The sequence below is a fragment of the Dermacentor albipictus genome, chromosome 4, assembly GCF_038994185.2.
Source record: "Dermacentor albipictus isolate Rhodes 1998 colony chromosome 4, USDA_Dalb.pri_finalv2, whole genome shotgun sequence".
In the NCBI taxonomy this organism is placed as follows: domain Eukaryota; kingdom Metazoa; phylum Arthropoda; class Arachnida; order Ixodida; family Ixodidae; genus Dermacentor; species Dermacentor albipictus.
Window position 1 is genome coordinate 2,331,045 of NC_091824.1, and position 14,350 is coordinate 2,345,394.

General features: G+C 46.1%; 1 protein-coding gene across 15 annotated transcripts in view; it reads right to left on the reverse strand.

Annotated features, from left to right (window-relative positions):
* Nucleotides 1–14,350, reverse strand: part of lili (LMBR1-like protein) — a 362,867-nt gene that overhangs the window by 24,430 nt on the left and 324,087 nt on the right. For 13 of the 15 annotated variants that reach the window (XR_011513797.1, XR_011513798.1, XM_070536776.1 and 10 more), the window contains 2 exons: nucleotides 7,043–7,116; nucleotides 3,290–3,447 (listed from right to left, as the gene is read on the reverse strand). Coding sequence is in view for 13 of the 15 variants with exons in the window: in XM_070536776.1 (XP_070392877.1) it covers nucleotides 3,290–3,447; nucleotides 7,043–7,116 (232 nt within the window). In the remaining 2 variants the exon portion in view is untranslated. Of the gene's footprint in view, nucleotides 1–3,289; nucleotides 3,475–7,042; nucleotides 7,117–14,350 lie in introns of all 15 variants that reach the window. The other 2 variants (XM_070536787.1, XM_070536786.1) reach the window with 2 other exon arrangements.

A 14,350-nucleotide genomic window follows, 5' to 3' on the forward strand; every position in this document is an offset into this window, starting at 1 on the left:
TCAAGGATGTCGAAGGTGTCCTGCATGATGACGACTTGGCCTACTGTTGGCCCTTTCTTGCAACATGCTGCAAAATGATTGGCACCACCACCATACAAAACACGTCTTCCCGAACGCTGGACACCTAACGTTCGTGCGACCGGTTGCATTTCATGCATTTAAACGGATGCTTCTTTACCGACACGACCTGTTTTTCCGCCTGAGCCCATGCCTCATTCTGCTGGTTGGACAGTTCAACAGCCTCGCAGATTTGTTCAGTCTTGACTAGCATAAGGTTTTTCACTTTGACAAGCTTCTCTCGCAACTTGGGGTTATGTACACCAAACACAACCTGGTCGTGGATCATTGACTCAGTTAATTCAGCGAAGTTGCAGCTTCGAGACAGCCTTCGTAGGTAGCGCAGGAAATGCTCAAAGGGCTCAGGTTCATCCTGGGTTCTTGACCAGAAAATGTACCTCTCATAAACTTCGTTTGGCTGTTCTTGACAGTACTCTTTAAACTTGCGCACGACCGTCATATAATAATCTTTGCGTTCTGCCTCGAGAAAGGTGAAGTTGTTAGATGCCTCAAGTGCATCATCACCAGTAACACTCGGCAGCAGCGCAGCCTTGACAGCTTCTGACCTTGTTTCTTTCATAGATGCCGTCACTTATAGGAACAGTTCGAACTTCTGGATAACAGGTTCCAATTCTTCGCGATGTTGCTGGATGAGGCAGAAAGTTGCAGAAGCTCTGGTGGCTTGACTAGCTCCATTGCTAGTCAAGCCACCGTCAAGTCACGCACGCAATCCTCGGACATGCGGCTAAACATTTCACGCATAGGGAGTCTCCAACTCGGCAATCATGCACATAGTGCGCGGACTTCTTGGTCCGTCACCGATGCATTTAGTGCATCGGTACCTCCGACTGCGCAAATAAGCTCGTCGAGTGTCGACTCCTCGAGCCCGCGACTAGGCATTTCGCGCGTTGGCACCTTGGACTGTGCGACGTAAGCACATCGTGCGTCGGTGCCTTGTATCTGCGGCTAGGCATTTCAAACATCGGCACTTCAGGCCTGCAACCAAGCATATTGCGCGTTCACTTTGTTATCATATTGTCACCATAGTTCCTAACAATATCTATCATACAACCCCTTCATAAAGAGAACCTCATCATGAGCTCTGTTCACTAGGCCCCTTGGTCTGGCACAGACACCTGGCTGCAGAAGTAATTGAGGCATCATACAAAAGTAAAATTCTGGAAAGCACCTAGCAGCTGCATATCTATCACTGGCTGTCTGATCCTATGTTCTGCAGCCATTGTCCCAAGTAAAGATGACTTCGGAGCCTGCTGACACTCAGAGCCTTCATTCAGTAATTAACATGGTCAATTCTACCAAAGAAAGAAAAAAAAAAGCCTCACTGATTGTACTGGAGATTGCTGTCAATCAGGCAGCCTGCTGGTACAGGCTGCCTGAATGTACACTGGAACTATATTCACACCCACACAGGGTTCTGCACGTCAATTGGTTTGAAACCTAGGCACCATGCTATTTGTAGAGCAGCAGTAGCAAAGAACGCCCTATGAAAAGAAAAAGGGGTGGGGGAAAGTACATCAGACCAGAGGCCACATGTACAAGAAGCCCCACATCACAAAACACCCCAGAGACTACAAATTTGGTGCCTTTTAGAGAACTGATGAGAAGGTGAAACTTTGAGAGCCATTTTCTCAAAACTGTTTTTCTGCCTTTCTGCTCAGTTTCTGGAGCTAATTTCTTTGTTACCGTTTAACATATTTTGACTCTGTTTTATATATATATATATATATGTATATTTTTTTTTGTCACGTTCCTTGGGCTGCAGTGCAGGTCGTGACATTCTCGCTTTCTTATCTTGACCCTTTGTGAGTTTACGATATGGCTATTCGTCTACCCTGAAAGTGTGCTTGATGTGAAGGTAACATAAAATATGGCACTCCAAAATTTGTGTTGTGAAAAAAAAAATGCAAGAATGTCACGACCTTCAGCATGCATTTAGCTATGCAGTCAATACTTAACAAGCCTTCTATCACGTTTTTTATGTTCCCCAGGCTCTCCAGAAAGTAAGAGGGGGAAAAATTGTGCTCAATAAAATTAAATAAAATGTTCTCAAGATATTGCTCTGAAACTTTTATGGAAGTATCAGGGAGACATTCTAAACATTTGTGCCAATTTTCATTAAAATCCATGAAGAGATAAGGAAGTTGACTTTCAAAGTCACGTCACCCCTTAAACGAGTGAGGGGTTCTGCTATCCCGGCGCCTACATTTAGGTAGCATGGAGGACTCCTTGCGGAAGGTAAGGAAACGGTCTAAGGTTAGGAGCATTTCAGAATACGGCCCTAAAACTCTTGCATCCCCGCATCAAATACGTCAAGTAACACTGGTCTTTCTCACAGCCACGCACAGCAGTTTACTTGCACACAAGCAGCAACTCACCATCGCACTTCTCCAATGACCTTTCTATCTGGCATGTGCCTGGCTAAGCGAAACGCGCAGTGGTGTGAAAGATTGGTGCATTCACTTCTACTGAGCAGCATGACGTGCAGGCAGGCGCTGCTTCATGCGACCTCCAAGATCTCTCTGGTAAAATCTCGGGGGTCAAGCACAAGCCCGTGCGGCTATGAGTGGTGGTGAAAAAGGTTAGTGCATTCACTTTACTCACTTTCACTCTACGACGCGCCGCACAGGCAGCCGTAGCTGGGCCTAGCCTCAGGGATCTTCCCGGCGCAATATCAGGGGGCCATTCACTTCTGTTTTCTGCCGGACGCTGTGAGGGCTGGCAGCTGCATGGCCTTTCAGATCGCATAGGCATCGGTGGAATCACTGAGACCACGAGCCAGCAGAGTCAAGCAGGCACAGCGAAGTTCGGCTGCCTCCTCAACCACACAGCGCAGTCATGTGTTGTGCGCCACATGTTGCTCGACCGCGACGAGCCAAGTGGAAAGCAGACGCGAAAGACCATCACAATGGAACAGAAGGCAGCTATCTAAAGGCTGTTGTACCAGGTGCTAGGTCGTGTGTTGCACATGCCGAACATTTTTTTGTTGCTTCATTCAAATTTTATTGCATGCGTGGCCATGTAGCAGTTCTGCGGGCTGCAAAGCCGGCTTCTTATTTCTATGTTTACAGTTGTGCACCCCAATGGGCATACACTGCAGTATATGGCAATAATTCATAGTACAACGAAGCAACGGATATAACAAAGTAATTTCGGCTCCCCCTTCATTTCTGGCAAGCAGACAACAAAGTGTGGGCCACCAGGGAAGGCTCACCCAGAGTTCTTGCCAGGACGGGCAGTGCAGAGCTGAGCACTAGTAGGACTGCACAGTTGCCGATGATCTGGGTCAGCGTGGCTGATGATGGCTTGGGTCGCAGCCGACAGAACATAGGCAGGGTGAAAAAGCCCACCACAGATGCCAACCACAGGTAGCTGGCACAGCTCAGGAAAAAAACTTAACTGGCACAAAAGCATGAGACTTCACCTCAGGGCCAACTCTAATTTTCATATTCATGTAAAATACATAACTGTTCTCATCACACAACCACTGGGACAACCTAAAAGAAACCTGCAACATTTAAGAGATAACGCTGCATTCTTCCAACCGCAAGCAGCACATTTTTGATTCAGGGCATACTTTCTTTTTACAAAAATTTACCAAAAAAACTGTTAGGCTCCAATAAACTTAAAGCACAAAATTTATAAATGTATAACTCTGCACAAAAGACAGATATCGCACTGCTGTAAACTGTCACTGCAAGAGCATCTGAAGCAGACAAATTAGTTTTTCACACTTTGAAGTGGGATGCCTTTTAACCATGTTTCATAACTAGACAGCAAATATCCCACCACACATTCTGCACTGTATAGAACTGTAGTAAGCACACACTACATGCTATTCTTGCTCTCCCAATAGCGCACTTTATGAAAAAAGAAACTGTTAGTTAGTTGAATGTGGTTTAATGGCGCAAAAGCGGCTAAGGCTATGCTGCAGCAAACATGAGGTGTTTTATAATCCAGTTTAGGAAGTAAAAGGCCGTGTTAATAATCCGTATTTTATGTAAAAATCCTGTGTCATCTAGAAATTTACGCACGTCAGATAGTGGGGCTAGCAGATCATCACCTAAAATTAAAGCAGGGTGTAAAGGTATGTGTAGTTGATATAACCAGTGCAAAAGCTTTCATCTGTGTATTTCAATGTGTGTACATGTCAGTAATATATGCATAACTGTTAGTGGTTCTTGGCATTTCTTGCATGTTGGTGTGTCTTCTGTCGTAAGTAAATACAGTGGAACCTCGTTAATTCGAAGTCCGTTGGACCACGAAAATTATCGAATTAACCAGGTTTTCGAATGATCAAAAATGGACAAAAAAACTATAAATAAACATACGAAACGTGGCTGTATCAACACTGCACCTTTATTTCGCCTGAAAAACGATCACTTGAAGTAGTCATCGATGCGCGACTGCTTGGCGCGGTAGTTAGCTACATCGTAGGCTGTGTCCTCCAGTCTGCTTACAATACGCAGCAATTCACTGTTACACTCAACAACACCGCTACACTCCACAAAACTGCGCACTGCGCACAACGTTCAGCCACTCAACGACTCAACGACTGCAGCTAAAGCTGGTGCTCGGGCGGGCTCAACATTGCCTTCACCTTCGTTGGAAGGCCCGTTGTCACATATTTCTCCTTCCAAGTCGGCATAAGACGTTTGGACATCAAGTTCCACGCTCAAATATTTCGCTAAGGTCAATCCGTTGCTCTTGTCGCCATTTTCTTCATCGAAGTCGGTCATGCGCGCACACAATGACTCTCCTTCATCATCCAGGGTGCAGTTGGCATCAGATGCATCCTCGGAACTGTCATCTTGTTGCTTGGAAAAACCGGCATGCATAAAGCAACGCCTGATCATATCTCCATCCACCTGCTTCTAGGCGTACACGATTAGGCAAATGGCACCCAGTAGGTCCCCGGAATATTGTTCACCATTATCATAGCACAACAAGATCCTTTTAAGCAAATCGCAGCGATAAATCTTCCTCGCTTGCAGAATGACGCCTTAGTCCATAGGCTGCCATACAGCTGTAACATTCCGCGGCAGGAAGACAAGCCTAGCTGCTGTCAAATTCTGGATGTCGGCATGGGCTGGGCAGTTGTCAACAACAAAAACAACTTTTCATCCCGCGGCAGCAAACTTACGGTCAAGGTGCCTCAGGTACTCCTCGAACAGTGCTGCCGTCATCCAAGCCTTTTTGTTACTTCTGTACAGCACGTCATCCTTAGAAGGAAGTCGTGCATTCTTGAAGCACCGAGGCTGCTTCACTTTTCCGATGATCAGCAGCAGGAGTTTGTGACTGCCGAATATATTCGCACCAAACAGAACGGTTATTCTGTCCTTGGGTTGTTATTTTCCCGTGACTACTGCATCCTTTGGGGGCAAATGTCTTCATTGGCAGCATTTTATAAAACAATGCGGCCTCGTCCATGTTGTAAACATCGTCCTCCGCATACTGCTGAAGCAGTGGAGCGAATGTATGCTTTTTCCCATTCTCGACAATATTTGGGTCGACGCTCCCGCTTTCGCCGCACACTGTCACGAATGTGAGGTTATTGCGGTCTTTAAATTTGGACAACCAGCCTTTGCTGCACTTAAATGCTTCATGGCCCAGCTGCAGTGCAAGCTCATCAACCTTTTCGAGCAGCAGTGTGCCGTTCACAGGACGGTGTGCTGTATTTGCATGCTGAAGCCACTTTATCAAGGCATCTTCAACATCTGGATACGTAGGAAAACGAATCCTTGTCCGCTTCGTCGAATGCGTCTTCCCATAGGCCTCGAGGATCTTTGTCTTATTCTTCAATATTGTCTAAAGGGTCGATAAAGGCACCTTGTGCTTTTCCGTCCGCTGTGTTTTGGAGCTCGCCCATTTTTCAGCCTTCTCAATCAGGCACCCTTTCTGGCAGAGAGTCAGAGTTCTGTACTTCGACATTTTTCTTAACACCAACACCGCACACGTGGTCAAGAATAACTAGCAGAGCACAGAACATGTCTGGTCGCGGCACCGAACAATCAAAACACTATGAGCAGTGCCTGCCACAAGCTAGACAAAGAAACAACATAAACGTAACCAGAAAAATTTAGACCTCGCGGTACCTGGTTGTTGCTTTGTCAACAAAACCTAGTCTCCAAAACCGGCTGTAGCACTGTGCAGATCCCTGAGGCACAACAAAGCGCCGGAAACAGAAAGTTGATTTGAAGTGCCACCTGGCTGCCACTCCGGCAACTATACTGTCGCCTCGATGACTGGCACACGATCTTTTTTTTTTCCGGATCACAGAGGCACGGAAAAATCACAGAGGCCATGGTTTAAACTGACGTATTATCTGGATATGGGCAAGCTGGCTGTTCAAATTATCTGGCAAAATTTGCATACGAATTGTTGGGACCGCCAAAAACCTTCGAATTACGTGGGATTTCGAATAAATCGAGTGCAAATTAACGAGGTTTTACTGTAATTGTGGGTGAGGTGTGTGTGCCCAATACGTAGTCGGCATAAAACTACTTTGAAGAACCGTTCTTGATGATAACATGTCTTCCACTCACCAACTATTGGTTTTGTGAGATGTACCTTGTTGTCGGCACAACGGTCCCATTCATGTTGCCATTTTAATGTTATGGCTTTTCTAATCACACGGATACAACTTTATATGGAAGTGTTGTGTTTGTTATGTCTTTGTATGCTGCCATCGATGCACATCTATCAGCTGCTTCGTTACCCGGTATCCCAACATGGCTCGAACCCAGCAGAAACGAATTGACCTCTCGTATTTGTTAAGCGCCACCATGTTTAATATGTCTCCTATCAGGGGGTTCACACTCAGACTTGAGATGTAGAGCCTTCAGTGTGCTTAAAGAATCAGTGTATATGACTGTATTTTCATGTTTATGTTTGTGGTGACCGTAACGAAAAAAGAAACAGGGGCCACACTTGAATGTACAAAAGTGCAAGCATGTGATAAGGATACAGGATGAGCACAATCTCCAATGATGAGCCGATGACACCCAAAGCTGAAAGTGAGCTGATACCCAATGAGAATTGCTGAAACAAGCAGTACACTGGCGTAAGCGGCATTTCCCCTTTGAGAAAAGCTCTTGAGGAGCAGGAAAAATTGCAATTTCCAAGAAGACACTTCAGGGCCAGGCAATTTACTTACCATGCCATTCTACCTCAAAACAAAATGTTCTGAATAACTGCACGGTGATTACAATATGATTCTTGCACAAGTCAGAAGCGCACCTGACACAATGGCTGCTTGCAGTGCATTATGTGCAATGATTTCCACAGGGTCTCTAGGCATGCTGTATGTGCTGTACTAGAAACATTATACAGGAATGATTTTCTTAAATGCTCCTTAACCTTAAAATAAGCAACAATAATCATGTCAGTGGTGAAGAAAATCCATCTTTTCTCATTTATGAAAGAGGACAGTGATGCACATTTAAAACATTCAGACAGCCATCTTAACACTAAAACAAATGTCATAAAATGTTCATTTGGACAATGATGCAGAACATGGCAGGTGAGTTTGAAAGTTATGGCCTGCTTATGCTGGGAAACATGAACATGCGAAGTTAGAAGAAACTCCTCTTGCAAGCATGCTTTGTAATTTTCTATTTCAAAATTTATTATGCCAAAAGTGTGAAAACTATTTGTTACGTTGTATGCATCCACAACCTTTTTTATAAAGCTTCCCAACTAGTCAAAACATGTTTCATTGTCAAACTTTGCAAACAACACTTTACCTTCATGTGGCCTAGAGCAGACGAGTGAAAATAGTCATTTTTGAGACTGAATCAAATATGAATTGAGAAGTGGCAGAAGTGAATATAACTGACCACTTTTCAAGTTGTTCTTCAATAATGAGTAAGTGCTTTCACCATTATTATAAAATAATGTTCACATCCAAGTATATTCATAATGCTAGCAAGTTTCTATCATTACACTGCATATTATGAAGCGCTGTTCATTACAAGCAAAAATGAAGCATTAGGAACAAATATGCAGTTTTTTCGCATGCTCAGAACTCTTTTCGAGTTCAAAGCAGCTATTTCATGGCAGACCAGAAACACAAGGAAGAGAGGACAGGCAATGAACATTACCTTATTATGAAAGGATTAAAGGTGTTGCAATGCTTCAAAAAATGCCAAACATGCACTCACAAAGTAATTGTAAAAAAATTGTACATATATCATACAGCCATTCTAATCAGTACAGAAGCTGGCAAATTAGTTATGTGGAAATCCACAAGAATGGGCAAGTTTCAGTAAAGGGATTTCCACAAAACTGTTATTCCGTGCATTGCTCTTTGAGTTGTTCAATCTCTCTCACTCTTTAAGAGCAGCTCAGATGGTGGAGCGACTGCGCTGGAAATTTGGTGGCCTCTGGTACATACGCTCAACCAGGACAAAATTTTCTTAAACTACTAAGCTTTCTTTCTAAGAAACCTGTCTGGGTTTTATTCACAGCTCCACGCTACTGTCAGGTGGATGGGATTCGTTCCCTTGTGGCGGAGAAGCTACACTCTATTTGTCGATCAGAACGGCCACAGAAACACCCAAGATGAATTCTAAAACTTCCAAAGGTGCACTGCAATATTTGCTTCACAACAGTGGTGCAGCCTGTCCTCATTGCAAACATGCATTCAACTTCTTGTGGAGAAGCCCCCAAACTGGAGCTCAATCCCTCCATTGATGTGGCTTTTAGATGCCTCTACTTTTGCTTGAATTGTGCTGCGATGAGCTGCTGCTGCTGCTGGCACAAGTATTCACAGAAGTCAAACATGAGAAATGATGCAACAGAACAGCTTGTTGGCCTAGTTGGTGCTTGCTAAAAGACATGTTTTTTGCCACAATTGAACACTCACAAAAGAAAGACATATAAAGACAACACAAGCGGCACTTCCAACTGATTTATTTTGGGCTGTGACCCAAGAATATATATATATACACACACGCATGCGCTGGCTGTTCACAGATCTACGCTACCCAGCGGTCAGACAATCTAGTTTCTGATTTATAGAGCACGATAGATTTATCACTAATGCAATTTGTTCCTTTCTTTTTTATATAGTAGGCTTCCATCAGCTCACGTGTGGTTTGAAATCTACTTCTGCCAAGAATCCTAATCTCAGGAAACCGTGGTTTACACATGCAGGCCTTGCAGTGTGCAGGCAAATGTGCCACACCATCTTTCATTAGATTTAGTTCGTGTTCCCTGGCTCGTTCATTTATGCAGCGTCCAGTCTCTCCTATATAGGACTTGCCGCACTCAAGGGGAATTTCGTACACCATGCCTGTAGCACATCTCCCGTAGGACGTGCTATGCTTCTTGCCACAGCCTTGCGAACCGGTCTCGTCGCGTGTGGTTTTCGAATAGAGTCCACCCAGTTTGACGGGGGCAGAAAAGGCAATGGGTACACCATACCGGCCTGCCACCTTCTTGAGGTTATGGGAAACCTTATGAACATAAGGAATCACTGCAGGTCTTACGGTTCTGGCTCTTTCTTCCTCCCTTGTGGCGCTGGTACCTTTAACTTTCCGCAAAAGGCTTTCGGTGACTGAGGTCACCAATGAGTCAGGGAACCATGCTTCTTTCAGTCGCTTAATCTGATTATTGAACGAGGCCTGCATCGTGTGTGTACACGATTTTTTGAGGCCAGACTCCAGGCAGAGCATAGTGTTGTGTCGGCAGCGGCAGGCAAGCGGGGGGCCCCGACCAGCGAACGCCCGGCTAACGCCGGCGCAGTAAAGGAGGCGCGGAGCGAACTGCTCCCGTTGAAAACCGGAACGAAGACTCGGCCATCCTCGGCCGTTTATTCCTAATAAAGGGTTCACACGCCAGATGACACCTCCCAATTGGTCCAATGTTCATCACATGACAGAAGGGGGGTGCGCCATCTAGCTCAACAACTACAAAACATACATATGCGATGGCACATAGATCTGACAGGGGGCGACACTATACTACATCATCCCCCCCTGGAAACAAAGTAACACACAGTGAAACGCGCACACACGACGCGCACTTAAGTCCAAAGATTTCAGTTCATTCCCCCCCATGTTCACACACGCGCACCAGTTGCACACAAAGCACGCACTTAACTCCACAACAAATTCAATCCGTCCCCGCCCAAGTTCACATACACGCGCACCAGTCTTGGGCACTAAAAACACAGGCAGTCACTCAAACAAAGTTCAACAAGGAACACGGCACAAAACACTGTACCGCAACAAGGAACACATTTTACCTGTGTGAACGAAAAATGTGAACTGCCTCCTAAATGTCACAGCGAGGCCCCTAGCCGTGGCATTTCGAAGACGGCAAAACGCTCTGCATTCAGGAAACATAATCGTCAAGCCGCGGAGGCCGTTTTTTGACACGATGAGGACGCGTGCGTACCTCAGAAGAACTTTGGGGGTTGCGACGCGTTTCGGTCGACTTTAAAGACCCAGTCGTCCCACTACTATCTCCCTCCCCCTGGTTGGAAAGTTGAATGTGGTTGTCGTTCGAAGCTGGAGAGGGTTGCCCAGGACGCTCCTCTCGAAGTCCCAACAAGTCCTGGGATGCTACCAATTCCCCCACGGAATCTGAAACTATTGCTGACTGTGTAGGCTCGGAAGCGATACAGTCAGATGCACTACTTAAGCGGTGCCTATGAAAGGACGATGTCACGCCAGACGACTCATCTGAATGACTATCCAGGTTTGAATACGAGTACAAAAAATCTTTGTCAGTCGTGGACAATGTACTATGGTTTGAATTATCGACTACTGTGGTTAACTTAGACGCATTCCACGTCTTCCCATCACTGAGTACAAAAGAGGATGGTCCTACCTGGGCCTTAACTGTACGAGGCGTACTGTACTTAAAAAATCCTTTCTTGGCAAGTTTTACTTTGACGGTGTCTCCCACCTTGATACGAGTTGCCTGAGCACCTCTACGTTTGTCTACATACTGTTTAGTTTGCCGCTGTTTCTGCGAGACTCTCTCGCGAACTTGCGGAAGAGAACTGTCCTGAACCGTTATGTGCTTACGCAACCTGAAGTTGCTAATATCTATCTTTTAACGAGGTTGACGACCATGAAGTAGGAGAGCTGGGGAGAGACCCGTTGTAGCATGTGGCGTAATCCTATAAGAACCCAAGAATTCTGAAATGCTTTTCGAAGCATCTCGACCTTCAATCCTGGCTACCTGCAGGTGTTCCTTAATGACTCGGTTGAACCTTTCTATTTGACCATTACCCTGAGGATAATAGTTGGAGGAGAAAAAATGAGCGATTCCTTTTTCCTTTAGGTAATCTTGGAATTGTTTTGAGACAAACTGCGGACCATTGTCTGTAACTATAGAGTCTGGCAACCCTTCACGGCTGAAAGCCCAGTCAAGAAGCTTAATGACATCATCTGTGGAGATGGAATTAGTACCAAGTACTTCTGGCCACTTTGAGTAGTAGTCAACAAGGGTGACTAGATACCTAGGGTAGGACGTGTTTAATGGGCCAATGATGTCCATTCCCAATTTCTGCCAAGGCCCGTTCGGCCATTCAACTGGTTGCAATGGAGCTACATGAGGCTTTGCAGACTTGTCTGCCAGCTTGCATACATGACAATGCTTTACATACTGTTCAACAGTGCTATCCATCTGGGGCCACCAATAGCGTTCACGAAGAAGCTGCTTAGTACGTACTATGCCCTGATGATTTTCATGTGCCAGCTGTAGAAATGTAGGTATGAGGACACTGGGTATTACCACACGATCACCACGCATGAGTAATCCATCTACAAACGACAATTCTTCATTCACATGAAAGTAAGCTATTAAAGCATTGTCTATGTTTTTCTTAGAAGGCCAACCCTCTGCTAGGCATTTACTGACCTTCTGAAGCGTCTCATCCGTACTCGTTGCAAGTTGCACTGTTTCCTTGTCAACGACTGATGTGACCAAGGATACTATTTCTTCCTCCTGAACTACATTCTGCGAATCCTTTACAGGAAGTCTAGACAAGGCATCAGCGACTAGGTTTTCAGATCCTTTGCAATATTCAATCTGAAAGTTGTAATACAGGAGCCTGGCTGACCATCTTGAAATGCGAAGAGGTCGGCGACCTGAGTCGCCAGCGGACAGTAATGCAACTACTGCATGATGGTCAGTTCGAAGAGTGAACCACCTACCCCAGAGGTACACATGCCATTTTTCACATGCGAACAGACATGCTAGCGCTTCACGCTCTCCTACAGAATACTTTCGTTCAGCTACAGACAATGTTCTAGGTGCAAAAGCTACAGTTTCTAGCTTAGAACCATACGGTTGCTGTAACACAGCACCAACACCAACATCAGATGCATCAGTCGTGACTACCACAGGCAATTCAGGGTTGAAAATCTTAATGACAGGGGAACATGTAAGACGAGCTTTCAACTGATTGAAGCTACGTTGTGCATCATCAGACCAAGCAAAATTTTGCCCTTGCCTGAGCATGAGACGAAGCGGTTCTACAAGTTCTGCATAATGATCAATGAACTTGGCATAGTAACCAGCTAATCCTAAGAAGGATTGCAGTGACTTAATATCTGTAGGAGCAGGCGCATTCAGGATTGCTTTTACCTTGCTCTCTGTAGGCGAAATGCCTTCAGCTGAAATTCTATGGCCCAGAAAAGTCAGTTCTCTCACAGAGAAGACACATTTTTCATTCAGTTTCATACCACTGTTTGAAATACAAAGCAAGACTTCTCTTAAGTTAGCATCATGCTCAGGTTTTGAGCGACCCCATACCAAAATGTCATCAAGGTAACAGACAACATTCTTACAACTCTGCAAGATTTGCGACATCATTTTCTGAAACACTGCTGGCGCGGATGCCAAGCCAAAACAGACACGCTTGAACCTGAATAAGCCTTCATGAGTTATGAATGTCATGAGATCTCTACTACCTTCTTCCAGTAACAGCTGGTGGTAAGCAGATGCTAGATCCAGCTTAGAAAAATATGTGGCACCATGAAACATTTGCAATAACTCTTCTACGTGCGGCAAAGGATACCCATCAATGACAATTGCCTTATTCGGTTCCCGTAGGTCAACACAGAGCCGGATGGCTCCATCCTTTTTGCGCACCACGACAAGTGGAGACACCCATTCAGAAGCCTCGACGCGCTCGATGACGTCGCAGTCCTCGAGACGTCGCAGTTCATTCGTCACCTGGTCACGGAGAGCCAGGGGTAGTCTGCGCAACTTGGATGATACTGGTTTCATACCTTGCCGCCGATGTATTCGGTGCACGAAGTTTTTGACGAGTCCCAACTCGCCACTGAAGAGGTGATCAAAACCCGGAGGCACACCTGTGGGGCTCTGTACTGGAGGAAGCGTAGCCAGGCAGCATGTCAGCGACGTACCGTCGATTTGTATTCCCAAGCGCTGGATGGCGTCAAGACCCAGCAGTGATGTTCCTGTAGACGTTACATGGAACGTGACTGAGCACGACCTTTGAAGAAACTGGACAGTGGCTTGGAAAAGGCCTTGAATGTCGATGCGTTGCCTGGAGAAATTCCTCAAGTCCACTGCTGTTTTTGACAGTCTGTGCTGTCGACCAAAGTGCTTCCCAAAATCCTCAGCAGTCATCAATGAGACTGACGCTCCTGTGTCCACGAGCAGCCGCATGGCGACGTCGTTAACCACGACCGGGATTTGTAAATCCCTTTTAGCTTCCAACGTGCTCACCGTCAAGACAGACGCGGACGGCTGTCCTGCGGAAGTTGAAGACAGCGTCTCTGCGGAAGAGACGCGCTGAACAGTACGGGTTTTTCGGCATACGGATGCAAAATGGCCCAACGTGTGGCAGGCGTTGCACCGCCGGTTCCTTGCGGGACAGTTCCTGTATGTGGCAATATGCTTCGTGCTGCCACACCAGTCGCATGTACTGCGGTCGAAATTAGGGTCCTTTGCATCCTGTGCTTCGTTGCGGGTCCCGGAGGAGCCTCGCGGAAAATGTTGATAATCTGGGCGGCCTCTTGGAAGACGTCGGCCATCTTGGCGGCTCCTCGGAAAAAGTCGGCCATCTTCATGGCCTCCCGGACTGCGTCGGCCATCTTGGCGGCTCCCCGGAAGAAGTCGGCCATCTTCGCTCGTCGACGGAGCGCCAAGATGAGCTGCCTCGATTCTCTGTATTTTCTCCGAGTCGAACGCGCGGTTTGCTCGATGTAGGGCTTCTAACGAGCGTCCGATCTCTTCTGCCTTGTCCAGGGACAAGGTTTCGCCATGGGCCAGCAACTTTTCGCGAACG